The sequence below is a fragment of the Myotis davidii genome, unplaced genomic scaffold (assembly GCF_000327345.1).
Source record: "Myotis davidii unplaced genomic scaffold, ASM32734v1 scaffold350, whole genome shotgun sequence".
In the NCBI taxonomy this organism is placed as follows: Eukaryota; Metazoa; Chordata; class Mammalia; order Chiroptera; family Vespertilionidae; genus Myotis; species Myotis davidii.
The window spans coordinates 418,553-435,647 of record NW_006284938.1 but is presented as its reverse complement, the minus strand read 5'-3'; the positions used below and the strand labels follow the sequence as shown (position 1 = coordinate 435,647).

At 36.4% G+C, this 17,095-nt stretch overlaps 1 protein-coding gene across 1 annotated transcript in view; it reads right to left on the bottom strand.

The window, feature by feature from the left end:
- The window catches only part of LOC107181751 (AF4/FMR2 family member 2-like), a 61,120-nt gene that overhangs the window by 2,138 nt on the left and 41,887 nt on the right, over positions 1-17,095 (bottom strand). Inside the window, exon 4 of the mRNA XM_015558413.1 lies at positions 5,696-5,709. Within this exon, the coding sequence (XP_015413899.1) occupies positions 5,696-5,709 (14 nt within the window). The remainder of the gene's footprint in view (positions 1-5,695; positions 5,710-17,095) is intronic.

Below are 17,095 nucleotides of genomic sequence, written 5' to 3'. Positions count from 1 at the left end.
CTCTTTCCCCACTTTTCCCATGGAGTCAGTGCCAAGATGAGAGTTAAGCCTTGACCTCGCAGATCATTTCTCACTGCCTAGGACTGTGGTTCCTAGTAAATTGGTTCACATCAGATTTGACTCTAAGGTGAGATTTAACACATTAATTTGAATTTAAAAAATATCTTTAGTCAGAAATGACTAACCAGGAATCATGTTTTAAGTTATGCTACTTATATTAGAAAAGTAATACTCTCTCTGTATACACCAGAAAAGCTTTTCCACAAATAAACATTTATTTCCACTTAGACATTTGAGCCTAAGAACCACTTTGGTTTCTAAATATATACAATATAGATAATGTGCATGGAAAAATAGGTTATAACAAACCTGATGTTAAAAGATGGAAATGATAGTCAAAATGAAGTCATTTGCCTTTTGAGTTTATTTTACAACAATGTGCAGTTGCAATGACATGATTTTTACTGCACCTGATAATTGCAATTGTATTTCTCAATTTAGCTGCTAGGGCGCTTACTCTGTAAATTGATACTTGCTTACTGAAGTTGACTTTCAAATTTAGGAGCTCTAACACTTAAAAAATCAATTAGATGTGTAGGTGGCCAGGTATCTATTTGTTCTAAATGCCTAAGTGCTATTTTGAGTGGTTACAGAAATTTGTACTCTGAATAGAGACCCAGGTTATAAAATTGAATTCTGCCTCATTAATGATGCCCTTACATGATATCTCTTTATCAATCAAACTTGCTATATTACCTTTAAAAATGTCATATAAAAGGTATCAGATTTCTCAGCAAATGCTATTTCAGGCTCACATATAACATTGCAGGAATATGCTGCATTTGAAGCTAAACGTAAAAATTTATTAGACCAACCAAAAGCTTCTTTCAAAATCAAAACTGTTGGAATTTGTTGAATTCAAAGAAGTCCTAATTCTAAGGGTTGAGTAATTTAAAAGCCTTCTAATTAGTAAAGGCCAATTATATTCATTAATTATTTTATAACAATAATGATACTGTTCATTAAAAATAGCCACCAACACTTCTTCTCCAATGACAGTGCTTTTAAACTTTTCAATGTCTGTAAGATCTAGATTGTACATTAGCCTATCTTCATTTAAATCAGTGATGGCGAACCTTTTGGGCTCGGCGTGTCAGCATTTTGGAAAACCCTAATTTAACTCTGGTGCCATGTCACATATAGAAATTTATTGATATTTGCAACCATAGTAAAACAAAGATTTATATTTTTGATATTTATTTTATATACTTAAATGCCATTTAACAAAGAAAAATCAACCAAAAAAATGAGTTCGCGTGTCACCTCTGACACGCGTGTCATAGGTTCACCATCACTGATTTAAACTGTAAAAAATAGTCTCTCAAATGGGGTAAAATGGAAAAATAGGCTCTCAATCAGGGTAAAATGTAAGAATAGGCTTTCACACAGGTTAACTCTGGAAATTTAGGTGTGATTGAAATTAAACTAATGTATACCAGTCACATATTCATTTTATTTAAGAAAAGTCAAGATAAAGCAAGATTCTGTTGCACAATGTTGCCTCATTAAAAGAAATGCTCTGAATAGTTCCTCAAGTCTCAGAAGCCAACAAAAGTCAGTGATCCCACAAAAGTAAGCTTCTGAGAGGCAACAAGCTAACTAAAAGTCTCATACCACTTAGGAAGAGCTGGAGTCTACGCCTTCAACAGGAATAGGCAAAATATTTGGAGCTGCTGTTTTGTCAATAGAAAGATTGAGTGGAATGAAGAACAGCCAGGTTTGGAAAGCTTACAAACAATAAGTGCAACTACAACTTAGCAATGAGAGGGGAGAAAGAGGTCCTGAATATAAACTCTATGCTTGAAAAGACAAATATCCCACCTAAGGCCAAGATGAATGAAATTAACATAGCAGTAATCCAGTACCACTGCAGATCCTCCCACCCATAAGAAAGCACAATAGAAAAGGGCAATTTCCCATAGGCAATCTTGAAGTTGATAATGTCCAAAGTTAGAGCTCAAAATATGATATTTTAACCTCAAATGTCAATCCATTCAGTCATCAAGTACTATGTAGACTGATGCATTCTTGCTCACAAGCCTGGTGATTGAGAAAAATATATATGTAAACCCAATCTATATATATAAAACCCTAATATGCAAATAGACCGAACTGCAGAACAACTGAACAACTGGTCACTATGACATGTGTTGAGCACCGGGGCACACTTGGAACAGAACAGGCATCGGTCATGGCGGGATGGTGGAGCAGGTGAGCAAGGGCGCCAAACTAAGGTGGGGAACTGTCTGCTGTCATTGGGTGAGCCTCTGGTGGTTACTGAAAATTATTTGTTCATGGGGACTTCTGTCCCATGTGGTGCTTGCACCTGCTGCTGGCGCCAGAGCCACCACTTGCACTCACTCACTCCCGGCCCCTGACGCCAGCCCCAATTGCTCGGTACTGTCAGTGGGTGTGAGCTGCAGCTGCTGGCCCCAATCAGGGCTTCTCCACCTCCCCCTGCTCCTGAGAGGCAATCAGGGCAGCAGCCACAGCTCACACTCTCTGATGATGCTAGCCCCACACACAACTGCTGCAGCACATGGGAGCAGTGGTGGTGGGAGACAGGCTGCCTGCTGAGAGGGGACTGGGGGCCACAGTGGGAGGGACCAGGTGGGGGCACAGAGGATGGCTGTGATCCACCCCGGTGCCCACCACAGCCTCACAGCCCACACTTACTTTCAAGGTGCACAAATTCATGCACTGGGCCCCTAATTGGATATATAAAAGGATCAGGGAAGCACTCATCTTGGATGCACAATGCACTTAGTTTACACAGCACTTGAATGCCCATAACCTCTATATATTTTCATATAACCTTTTAAGGAAAGTAAAGCAGGGATGATTTCTTTTTCTGATACAGCTGAGAAATATTTGGCTCAGAGGATAAATGCAACTTGCTTAATTTATGTATGACTGATACAAGAGTATCCAAGACAAACATAGATCAGTAAAATGATAGTAAAATTCTCTTCTGATCTCTCCACTTGATTCAACTCAGGCAAGGGTGTGGTGTAGCAAAATAAATATCCACTATAATTCCTGACCCTCTGTTGTCCTAATGATAACAAAAATGTGAATAATTATACCTGTCATTTCCTGAGCACCACAATCTTCCAATATACTTTACCAAAGACCTGAGGTTTAGGAATTACTACTTAATCTAATCATCAACTTTTTGGAATTTATCAGTACAAGGAAAAAAAAACACACACACACAACACAACCCAATAATACATGTTAGGATCATTTTACATAAGTTTTAGACTTAAAAATTCAGTGAGTTAAGTATTGTAAACCAAATCACATAAATATTGTTTATAAAAAAAGTTTCTTTTCTCATGTAAGTGTATAAACATGCTTTAATGATCTAATATGAAGATTATAATCTTGTTATATCACTAGACTTGCTTAAAATGTTCACCACTATCGATATATCATCAACCATTCATCCATCCATTCATCCATCCACTCACCCACTTGTCTACCCATCTACAAACATACATGTATGGAAATACCTACTTGGTTTCTAGTCTCAGAAAAGACCTTGCTGATCTTCTCTAGACCTTACACTTTGCATCTTTCTCAGAAGAGCAGGCTGGTATGAAAGTCCTTCCTTCCCATATAACCTGTGAGGCAGATTCACATGACATTTGGCTGTGGTCCATGGTGACAGGAGGTCTTTGGCACTTCATTCAAATAATGTTAGTTGTCAGGAACAAGCGTAGTCCACCTGTGTGTGCTAGAAGTACTTTCAAATAATTGCTAATTTTGTTTTGGAGAAAATAACTGCAAAGAAATGAAAAGCTGAATGGAAGGACTTTTGTTTGTATAATGAATATTTATTACACCAGTTTTCTTAAAATTAGGATTGCACATGTTTAAACTCTGCAATCAAAACGTTCACAGTATACAAAGTAAATCCGAGTCACCTGTACAATGATTAGCTGAGTAACTTTTGATTTTAAACCCAAATACCCATTGCCATCCTCCTTTTATTTCTTCACTAAATATCATGTTTGTAAAGCTACATTATAAGTTTTTACAACTACTACAGTATGCATTTGTCACCTCCTACTTTTGTTCTATTGTTATGCATACCTTTGTGTATATGGATGTATCAGTATTTGTATTTGTGTATGTGTTTCTGTGTGTGAGTGTGGATGCTCTTACCAAAATGTTGAGGCATTCACAGTAAATCAAAACAAGCCATGGGGAAAACAAAGATGTCTGCAGGTGTACCTGAGGAGTATGAAAGCACAAAAGTCTCTGGAGTGTAGGGGAATCAAGGAGACCACAAAAGCCCCATTTTAACATTCTATTATTCACACACATACACAGATAAATGCATACACACACATACATGCAACTTTTAGCATACTGTAGTCATCATCACAATAGAACATATAGGCTCATTTTTGAAATTGCTTATTCTAAGAATCCAGTGTGGGGATCATATATCCCAGTTAATTTTGCCAACATGCTGATTCTCATTTTCCTGTTGGGGATTATTTAAAAACACAAATAGTTTGTTGATTAGTGAGAATGGATAAAGGAAAGACAGAAGTTAGTAAAATAATCTAGCTATGTGACCAATTCCTCTACTCTCACGGAAACATACTAGTACACAGCCACATTGTGAAATGTAGAATGTATTTGGCACCTGGCAATGTCTTTTGTTACTTCATTTTATGCCTCAATACTCAAAAGTAGATATTATTGTCCTTGTTTCATAGGTGAGGAAACCGACTTTGAGGGCTTGAGAAACTTGCCTAAATCACATAGCTAGAGCTGATGCAATTTGAATAGGGTTCTCTACCTTTTCCAAAACCATTTCCACCCTCCGTGCCAAAGGTCTCAATTTTGGGTACATGTACTACCTGGAGGGTACATAGTCTTCGGGCAGGAAGTCTAAGCAATTGCATATAGCATCATATGTGTAAGTCCATTTGATGTTTTTTTGGGGAAAGGAACTGGAAGTTTCATCAACTTCTAAAAAAGGTCTAAGGCTGTGGTAGGCAAACTGCGACTTGCGTGCCACATGCGGCTCTTTGACCCCTTGAGTGTGGCTCTTCTACAAAATACCACAAAATACCACGTGCAGACGCACATGTACAGTGCAATTGAAACTTCGTGGCCCATGCGCAGAAGTCGGTATTTTGTGGAAGAGCCACACTCAAGGGGCCAAAGAGCCGCATGTGGCTCATGAGCCGCAGTTTGCCTACCACTGGTAAGGCGCCAAAAAGATAATGAACTACCATGATTTCATCCTAGTGCTTAATAGGACCTGGTGTGAATGGCAATACTTCCCTAGGCCCATCCAAATCTGCCTGCCAGCAGGCACCTGTTCCTCCTCTGTGCTCCTATACTCTTTGCACTCTACTGTAACCTTGGTATTTGACCTTGTTTGGTTGTTATTTGTGTATATATTTCAGTTGCCCTGCTAGAGATAAGTTTCTTGAATGTGGGACATAATCTTGTCCAACATTGTCTCCCTCAAAACCCTAGAACAGTACTGTGGCCATAAGAAAAGGTAGAAAAATGTCAAAAGAAGTTCATTTGATGACTGCTTATTATTTCACTTTTATTTCTGTTCTTGAGTTTTGGTTATTGAATTCTCGTTACCTAAAAGGCTCACCTTCACCTTGTTTGCTGGCCAATCTCAGGGTCCTCACATGCAAGAAAGGGTTTATGTTTGCACCTTGTCATCACATAACTGAATACACATTTTTGTGTGATTGTTGTCTGTCTCAGATATAATATGGACTCTTCAGTTCATTGGGGCATTCATTCACTTATTCAGCACATATTTAATGAGCATATACTATGTGCCAGGTACCATGACTGCAATTGGCAAAATTACACTCATCTTTTCTTCTGACATGTTTGGATGCCCCATAAAAAGTGAAAGTTCATTACACATGTAGATGAGCTCAATACATAATAAATGAATGAATAACTATCATGCTTACCTTGAGATTGTTTTTGTTCTTTATTATGGCATGCAGCAGGCTAGTTTTATTCATTCCATCTTCAGAAACATTGGTTTTCTTTGAAAACTAGTATGCTTATTAAGAATTATAGTATTCATTAAGCTTAAAAACTAGTTTCTAGTTAATTGAGATAGCAAACAAAATAAGCACCTTCATATTTTCATTTGAAATCAAGACATATAAATGTCACTGAGACTCTTTAAGTAAGCTAAAGTAATTGACTCTCTGCTCAGTGATTGGAAGTGTCAAAGCTTGTAATTCAGTGACACACAACCTTGGGATTTTATATACCTGAGAAGGGAAGGGGACAGGGGTAATAGTGGAAACTTATTTTAAGAACAATCAAAATAAGAAGGAGCAGTGTGGGTTGTTCTAACTGAAATACATTTAGATTGGCAAGGTGAAAGAAAGAGTGGCGGAGCTTCCATTTGGCATCAATTAGTAATCCAGGATGTTACCCAACTGACCAAAAAACTGAGGCCACTCATCTGGGATGTAATTCTATCAGAGGCCTTCCACTTCTCAAGATTATTTTTTTCAAATACCATATAAATGAATAATTAAAGAGGCAATTAAAAATAAATATTAAGAGTTATCTGCAACCATGTTCTTAAGGCATTTTTATCCCATTTAAATTTTAAAGGTAATTATATTGTCTACTGCCAAGAAAAGTTAACACTAATTATTGGAATAAATAATGCTGTACAGATTAAATAGGAATGCAAAGACAAAAATGCCTAATGGCTTATTCAAAATAGGAAGCATGGCACTATTGTTTTTAGTTCTAAGTACTATATTCACTTGATTTATGAAGATGCAATTTTTAATCTTCTATTAGAGAAATCTTTATTTTCTGTTATACAACTTTGACTTTACTGTCAAATTCCCATTTTAAAAAATAGTAATGTATTCTCAGCAGTGATCAAGTACAATCTTTGCTTGTTTTAATATATAGCTTTGATGTGGATATTGTCAAATGGTTTGGCAAGAAATATATTTATGTCTACCTATGTAAATCACATAATGAATTATATCACAATAAAATCCACAAATTGAATCTAATAATTCATAAGTAATTTATTTTCCACCCAATAGGTATTTTAACATCCTCAAGCATTTATATATCATGGATATTTTAATATTATTTTTTACTAATTTTATTTAAGAGTTTAGCCAGTACCAAAGCAAATGTAAAGAATGTCTTTTTGTTAGGTTTTTTTTTTGTGTGTGTATAGAAGACATTCACACTCAATCTTTATCTTCCCAAACTCTAAAGGCTAATTTCAGGAAGATTCAATTATACACTGCAGCTGCAAATTCTGTTTCCTCCAAGAAGGTGAAATGAACATATTTATATGTTATGTACAAGTCAAACTGTAGAGACTCCTCATGTTGTGGTGACCCCCAATTTCATTGTTACAAATTGAACATAATTAAAGCATAGTGATTAATCACAAAAACAATATATAATTATATATGTGTTTTCCAATGGTCTTAGGCGACCCCTGTGAAAGGGTAGTTCAACCCTCAAAGGGGTCGCGACCCACAGGTTGAGAACCGCTGAACTAGATGTTTATTTCCATATGGCTAATATATTTGCTAGAGCATGCCAACTAAGTAACTTATATCTGTATCTTTGAGGTGTAGAAAAAAGTTACATGTAGCACTTGACTATTTTTGATGCAAGCACTCTCAGATAAAGGTCCAACCTCTAGCCTTTAAGGTCGTTCCCATTCCTACATCAGTAATGTAGCCTAATAGAAGCCTAATACATTTAGTTAAGCCAACTGTACTGGTTGGTTTTGCTTAGTCCTTCCAGCAGCAAGATTCTGTAATTGTGTACATTATATCACTGTTCTTAAAAAGGTGTCTTCTGATTAAGGGTGTTGATTACTTTTTCTTTTGAATGCCCAAAGTTTTAAGTTTAGAGTTCAAGTTTCAGCTGTCACTAGATGCCATGGGGCCTTTGGTGAGACCTTGTCCAGCCTGGCCTCTATGTCCTCTAACTGTGAAAAATGAGACTCTCAGCCCTTAAATCCTCTTACAATAATTTCAAAATAAGTAAGTACATAAGAGTCACAGAGAGATTTTCTAACAGTTGAGAACAAAAGAGGAGTGGATAAGTAAAATAAATATATTATGATTTATTTTCCCATATTGAAAATACAATTTCAATTGTAACTATGGAGTGGAAAAATGTTATAAGATCAACTCTATTCTTTCCTCATGCTTCCACTACCAGAAATTCATGACCTTAACTGAAAGGCAATGACCATGTCCAAAAAATAAAGGCAAGGAGCAGAGCTGATCAGTTTTGAGGTAACAATTCAGACAGCCACAATAACCCTACTCCAAGTCCACCAAAATAAAATGATGCAATTTCTCACTGAAGATTATATCATGGGTGTGGGAAGGACAGTGTTAAATGGAAGGTTACCCCAACTCTCCTCTCTAAGTAAGTACATTCCATGTGTAGACATTGAGTCTAAAGGAAAAAGAAAATCAGGATCATAGCAAAGTCCACAGCTATCATTACAAGAGAAATTCAACTGGAAATGTGTTCATTTGACTTGCCAAAATTACAAAATCAAAACATAATTTAATATACTTCATAACTTCATATTAAATGGTTAATTCCACTTTTGCTATTGCTAAGAAAGTATTCAGCATATTTCTCATGGTCTCTAAAGTCCTATAAAATCTTTCCAATTTAAGATATTTATTTTTAAGTGGTGAACCAAAAAGGCCATTGTTAGGAAATAAATTCTTCATTTAAGCATAAGAAAATAATGTTTTCTTTAGTACAAAACTTTGTACAAGCAGCCCAAGTGTTCATCAGTAGATGAGTGGGTAAAAAAGCTGTGGTACATTTATACAATGGAATACTACTGGAATGTAAAAAATAAGGAAATCTTACCCTTTGCAACAACATGCATGGACCCTGAGTGTATTATGGTAAGTGAAATAAGCCAATGAGAGAGAGACAAGTGCAATATGATCCCACTTATATGTGGACTCTAATGAATAAATAAACTAATAAACAAAATAGAAACAGATTCATAGATATAGAGAACAGACTGATAGCTATTAGAGGGGGTATGGGGCTGGGTGGAAAAGGTGAAGGGATTAAGCAAAAAAAAAAAAAGATACTCATAGACACAGACAACAGTATGGTGATTACCACAGGGAAAGGGTTGTGGGGGATGTAGAAGAGGGTGAAGGAGGGATAAATGGTGTTTGAAAGAGACTTGACTTGAGGTAGTAAACACAGAACAATATACAAATAATGTGTTATGGAAGACACTTACATGTTTTGTGAAGATTTGGTTGTCAAAGAAAAGAATCTTGGGTCACCATATACCTCAGAGTAATTTTATATCCTCTTTGTTGAATTCCTCTTAATGATCCATGTAATCACTGAATCTTATCAATCAACCTTAAAAATTTCTCTCAAAAGCAGCCATAATTCAAATTGCTGGCATTTCTGGCCTAGAATATTTTCATAGCTTGCGCAGTTCTCTTTCTGTCTTAAACCTCGCCAGCCCTATCATGTCTATTACTCCCTTCCCCCGACTCTCCTGCCAATCCTCCCACAACACGATTTTTCTAAAAAATCAGCTGCCTTACATCTTTAAAAGACTCTGCATCACCTAGAGCTGATACCAAGACTTCAGTCTTTCCAATTTCCCCCTTTAGCTCCCCAAACACAGCTGGTTCTTTTCTGTCTCATGAATCTCAGGAGTCATCAGGCCCATTCACAACCTGATGTGGGTTTAACATCTTCACCAAGAAAACTTCCAATCACACTTCAAGAGCTAGCACACAAGTCACTACCTCCTTAAAAACGCCTTTTATTTTTTGTGTCCATATTCCCCTACTTAAGCTACTTATGGTCTGGGAAGATCAGAAATGCCCTCCCATACAGCTGCTAGAAATTGAGACCAGGACGCTCACCCTGAGTGGGGCCTCACTAATTTCTTCGTCATCTCAATTTACCAATACAGAGCATAGTGCCTGGCACACAATGGGTGCTAAATAAAGTTTACTGAATGAATAAATGAATGAAGTTAATGGGTAAGAGAAAATATGGGGTTTTATAGGTATTCTCATCTAATGGATCTATCCAACAATGTATATAATAAAACTTTATGTTTAAAACATAACAATTCATAGTATCAAATTCAATGTCAACAACTCAAAATGTTACACATTTTTACATTTGTCTTTTGGCCAAATGTTGCACTTAAATATTAAATATGCAACAAGACCATGTTCATTTTTAAATCACTTTATTTTTCAATTATAGTTTATAAACAATATTAGTTTCAGGTGATGAAACACCATATTACCTTCTAAGTGATTTATTATAGGTATATTGTGGATTCAGACCAAACTCTGTGATGTGGGTCCTTTTTATCCATCAGTCTTGTCTGGGAAAGCATGCTAGATCTTCCCATCTTCCCAAGGATATGAAGGCTACATTTACTCCAGTGAATAGAGTAGATATACAGAGAGACAGTTTGGAAGCCTCAGCACACAGGTAAGGGGAGCTAAAGGGGGACATTGGAAAGACTGAAGTCTTGGTATCAGCTCTAGGTGATGCAGATCACTTGATGAGGACCCACTCAGGTTGAAATTGTGGTCTGCATTTCTAGCAGGTGCCTGAAAGGGCATTTCTGGATGTCCTAGAAAAAGCCAACTTTCCAGTTAATTTGCACTAAGATCTAGATTCTATATGAATAGGATATGCTAATAAGGAGATGAAGGTCAAAAGGCATGTTTGCTCTAAAGCCAGGGCCATTTCCTTAACCAGTTTCAGAAGCCATTATCACATTATAGTCTACTAGAGGCCTGGTGCACAAATTCGGGTATGGGTGGGGTCCCTAGGCCTGGACAGTGATTGAGGCCATCGGGGAGCCTGCTGGCAGGGGGGAGGGACTGCTTGAGGTTGGCTGGCCGCTCCACCCCTGCATCAGGGCCAATTAGGGGGGCCAGCCAGTGGGGGGAGGGGTGGCGGGAAGTTGGCTGGCCGCAGGAGGTTGGCTGTGGGAGTGCACTGACCATAAAGGGGCAGCTCCTGCATTCAGCATCTGCCCCCGGTGGTCAGTGTGCATCATAGCTACTGGTCGTTCGGTCATAACAGTCACTTAGGCTTTTATATATATAGATATGAATAGTGACCCCTAACACTGTACAAGATGGCAGCTACTTCTCCCACCATCGACCTATTTAATAAAATTGAAGCATAGTTGTAACAATCTTCTATGCACATACTTTAAACAGTGAGTCATCATGACATTCTTATATAATAGGAAGCATGGCACTTGAAACTCCAACAACTTCCCAGGTTTTATGCAGTCCATTTCATCTGGCTAAGATACAACCTCCTTTTTTCAATCATCACATTATTTTAGTTTTTGGAGCCTTATTTAAACCTAATTTTATCTTTTAAGCCTTAACAAAATAGATTATTTCTTCTATAACTCCTTTATTCTAAGTCTCCGAGAACGTAGGTATTGCCAGGGAAGCTGGACAAAAAAGTTGCTATTATTTTCTAGCCTTCACCTCCCAGGAATCCACTGACATTATAAGGGCCTACAGAAAGACACATGGACACTGGCACATGCATATGTACACACATATACACAAACGTCCATACATATCAGCAATGAAGAGCCTACAGGAGCTGCCACAGACCATCAGACCTTTCACCAAATTTAACCCAACTTCTCAGGTTGTGCAAGAGGACTTGCTATTTCTAGAATCTTAGAAATCCTTACCTCCCCTAAACTCAAGTCAGATATATACTTTAGTCTTCCTAATCCATAAAGGATTCCAGAATTTGAACTAGGTTCTTCTTCTCCCTAGAAAAATTACAGGACTGGCTTCCTTTTAGTGGTTTTCTCTGAGGTCATCTCTTTGCATCCTGTGATTCTGAGTCCAAGCCTAGACATGCAAATAGTTCTCTGTCCCGGTTGCTCAGATACTCCAATTCTAAGAACACAAAAGATGAAATGACCTTCACCTAATGAGTCACTGAAAAAAAAAATAGACACCACTGAATAGAAATGTGGTTTTTGGTGTTGAAGAGTTATTTCTAATTATGGGCAAAAAAAATCTTCTTATTGACCTGTGTGTAGGGTTGGGGGAGTCTCTATTCCACTGAATAATTCTTCCTGTACTGCAGACACCTCTCCTGACTCTAGGATTCTACTCTCTAAAAATCACTGGCCTAAATTTTCTCCTCTCTCTACTTAAGACCATCTTCCTATTGATAATAGGAATGGCAGGCCAAATGTTTTTGCTCTCTGAAGCTTTGTATATCTCTAGCAGAGGGGTCTGCACACTAAGTTTTCCAAGTCAAATCCAGAACACTGCCTATATTTGAATGGCTCACAGGCTAAAAATGTTTTTTTGCAATATAAGTTATTAAGAAGAAATAAAAAAATGGTTTTGACACGTGGAAATATGACATTTGAGTTTTACTATTTACATATAAGGTTTCATTGGCACACAGCCATGCCAATTATTAATGCATTGTCTATGGCTGTTCTCACATTCTAATGGCAGAATTTAGTACTTTCCACAAACTGTATGGCCCACCAAACAGGAAATATATGTTTTAGGTAAAATGTTTAACCACCTAAGCATTGGCAAATTATGTTTTCTCTATTATTTAGTTGGAAAGAAAATTTATTCTTACTATGCTAAAAGATTTGTAATCCGTTTTGTACAATTGTACTTAAACAGTCTGTCCATAATAATTACCTTTCACATAGGTACAGCAAAAATTAAAGAGCATTAAAGAGAATTAGGCTCAGAACCATTGTGGAGTAAACCTGAGAGTTCTAAGATGGGGAAGCCACCTCCCTCCTATAGAGTAGCTTGGGGTTTTCACAATGAACACAGACTGGTCTCCCACCATTCTCAGTTTGGGATGGATAAAGTATAATCCCTCTTGTAGTAGGTTAAATAGTTCCCTTCCAAATTCATCTCTTCATAACCTCACAATATGAATTTATGTGGAAAGATTATCATTGCATATGTAATTAGAGAAGGCCCTGATGTCCTTATAAGAAGAGGAGAAGGCATAGGGAAATATACAAAGGATAAGGACATGGGAAGACAAGAACAGAAAGTAGAGCAATGCTGCTACAAGCACAGAAACACCTGGGGCCACCAGAATACATGAAGAAACAACAAAAGATTCTCCCCTGGAGTTCCTGGAGGGAGCTCAGCCCCACCGACATTATTTTGGATTTCTAGCCTCCATAACTATGAGAGAATACATTTCTATTGTTTTGTGCCACCCGGTTTATAATACTTTATTATAGTATCTATAGAAAACGAATTTATCTCCAGTTTCCAGAGTCCTGTCAATTTTTCAAAAATCTTTATAGCTATTTAGCTCATTTATTCTCACAGTAATTCTCTGAGGAGAAGTATATGGATTATCTGAATTCTTTTGCTGATGTACAGGGAGACTCAAAACTTTAATATCTCTGAATAATAGTCAGGGATCCTGCCTGCTCTTTGTGAAATACCCTTGTGATTTGGTCATCTGTAGTTTATAAAATTAATCTACTTGGGGGGGTCAAACATTTGAGAGAAGTCTTACTCCTTCTATAGCAATTATTTCCATGCCTAATTTTTAGTAAGCTCTCATTCACATCGAAGGTTTATCTTGAGGATGGTTGCACTTCAGTCACAGAAATTCAGATTTTAGTTATGCTGTCTGAGAATTCTGCTAAAATCATCCTACCAAACAGACAAAAACTCAAAAACTTTATGAACCAAGAAAAGGTCCTCTAACAAGTTGTGTCATATGTTACTCATTTAAGAATATTGCAAAAACACTACTTCTCACCATATTTTTAAATGAAAAACACATGGCTGTAACCTGTAATACCACCAGAAAAATTGCTCTTTTGGTATGTTTGGCCCCAGACTTTTGAAATATGAACCCAGCAAGGGAATTTAAACTTAAGCTGGATTCAGCTCATTATTCTCTTGCCCCTTATGTGCCTGTGGAGAAGCTACATTTACAAAATTAACCCATTTATATACAGTACCACACTTAACATCAAATACCATTGTGGAGATAGCAAAAAATACCTGGTTTCTAGTCCCAGCACAGCCACATGCTGGCTGTGTGACATTAGGCAAGTTCCATTTAGTCTTTCTGAGACAATATTTCAACATTTTTGAAGAGGAAATGATAATCCAGGACCCTGTAAAATCAGGTCAAAATAAGATAGCTGGGGGAAGGGGGAAGTGGAGAGATGCTAAGCAAGTAGTATAAAGTTTCAGTTATGCAGGATGAATAAATTCTGGAGAACTAATATGCAGCACTGTGACTGTATTTAACAATACTGTAGTATATACTTAAAATTTGCTAAAAGAGTATACTTAAGTGTTGTTAGCACACATACAAAATATGGTAGCTATAGTGGTGATAGATATGTTAATTAGTTTGGTTGTGGAGATTATATCCCAATGTTTATGTATTTCAAAACATAAAGTTGTATGCCTTAAACATACACAATTGTTATTTGTCAATTATACCTCAGTAAAACTGTACAGTGCAAGAAAATGTATGTGAAACCAAATGTAAACTATAAAATATAAAGGTGATAAGTTTTTGTTACTGTTACATATTACAAACTCCATTTGGTAAACAAAGCAAAGCAGTTTTTTTTTTAAAGATACTTAAGTAAAGATTATTTGCTTTCACATAAATTTCAAAAAACTGAAGAGGCTTACAACAGCCATAAAAACTACTACAACTCCTCCCTAAAGCCCTTTGCATTCACTATTTGGGTTGAATCAATATCGTTATCTACGTGTCAATTTTTCTTATTCTTTAATGCAGAATTGTGTGCAGTATGTTTTTATGACCAGCTCAAAATGTACTAAGCTAATCAATATAATTCAGAGATATAAGAAGACGATTTGAAACACACTTAACAAAAGCTTATCACTTTACTGCATACTGAATCTGTCAAAATATTTTCCTGAAAGTAATCTGAAAATAGAAATTCTCCCTCTTATCATTATGTTTAGTAGGTGCTGACAAAAGGATTATGAGGCTATTTCCTAAGTTCAGAGCTTGGTATTTTCCAATGAAATGCTGTATATATTTATCTTCTTTTTAAAATGAGTTCAAATATAATACTGTAGGTTAAATTGGTATTCAATCACAAAAGATTATCTAACTCTAGTTTTCCCATATTTACCTAGTCTTAAAACTTTCCCAACTGTTCTAAAGAGTTGTAGCCAGAGGTATACAGGGTGGGCTCACATCATTTAACATTCTTCTAATGTCCATACTCCTGGTGGGGTATGAGAGAGGGAAGCAGTGGCTGAAGTTACTTTACAATGTGGGTTTGGGCTTAATTACAAAGGAGAAGCATGCACTCAGAGATTCACAGCTGGAAGAAAGCTCACTGATGAGCTAGTCTAAATTCCCTTTGTAAAAGGAAGTCTAGATGAAATTTCTCTCAAGTCCACAAAGCAAGTCCTGGCCAGAAGTGGACCTCAGATCTTAGTAGTCATCATCCAAACTATGGTTTGTAATTAATACACAACATGTTCCCTCATATAAGATTTACTTTAAGCTACTTCATAAAGCAGTGAAGTAACAACTGAAATCACAGTAATTGAAAGGATTGTAAGAAAAGACTATGAGCAAGTATATGCCAACAAGCTGTACAATGGGGATGAAATGGAGAAATTTCTAGAAAAATATAATCTTTCAAAACTGAATCAGGAAGAATCAGAAATCCTGAATAGACTGATAACAATTGAGGAAAGTAAAGCAGTAATATAAAAATAAATAAAAATAAGCAAACAAACAAACAAAAACTTCCAGGAAACAAAAGCCCTGGTCTGCAGGGCTTCATGGGAGAGTTTAACTAAACATTCTAAGAATTAACATCCATCCTCCTCAAACTATTCCAAAAAATCCAAGAGGAAATAATTCTTCCAAGCTGTTTTTATGAGGCCAGCATTATCCTAATTTCAAAACCAGATAAAGACACTACAAAGAAAGATAATTATAGGTCAATATCATTGTTGAACATAGATACTAAAATCCTCAACAAAATATTAGCAATCGGATCCAGAAATATATTAAAAAGATCACACAATATGACCATTTAGAGTTATTTTAGGGATGCAAGGCTGGTACAATATTCAAAAATCAATGAACATGATACATCACATAAAAAATTGAAAGATAAATATCACACGATCATATCAATAAATGCAGAAAAAGAATTTGACAAAATCCAACACCATTTTTGATAAAAACTCTCAGCAAAGTGGGAATGAGAGATCACGCCTCAACATAATAAAGGACATATATGACAAATACTAAAGCCAACATCATACTAAATGGGCATAAACTAAAAACATTTCCCCTAAGAACAGGAACAAGACAGGGATGACCACTTTCACCACTCTTATTCAACATAGTATTGGAATTCCTAGCCAAAGTGATTAGACAAGAAAAAAAAACATAAAAGGGATCCAAATTGGAAAGGAGAAAGTAAAACTCATTATTCGCAGATGTCATGATATAGTACTTAGAAAACCCTAAAGACTCCACCAAAAATTACCAAATTTAATAAGTGAGTTCAGCAATGTAGCAGGATACAAAATTAAACACAGAAATTGATGGTATTTTTATACCCAGATAATGAACTCTCAGAAAGAGAAACTAAGCAAGTAATCAAATTTACCACAGCACCAAAAAATTAAGATACTTACGAATAAACTTACCCTATGAGGTAAAAGACTTATACTCAGAAAACTACAGGATGTTGGAAAAAAGATAGAGGAAGATATAAACAAGTGGAAGAATATACCATGCTCATGGAGTGGTAGAATTAACATCATTAAAATGTCCATAATATCCAAAGCAATCTATAGATTCAATGCAATCCCTATTAAATTACCAACAGCATATTTCACAGATCTAGAACAAATACTCCAGAGATTAAAAAATGGCAGCAGAGTAAGTGAATGCTGCACAGATATGCTCA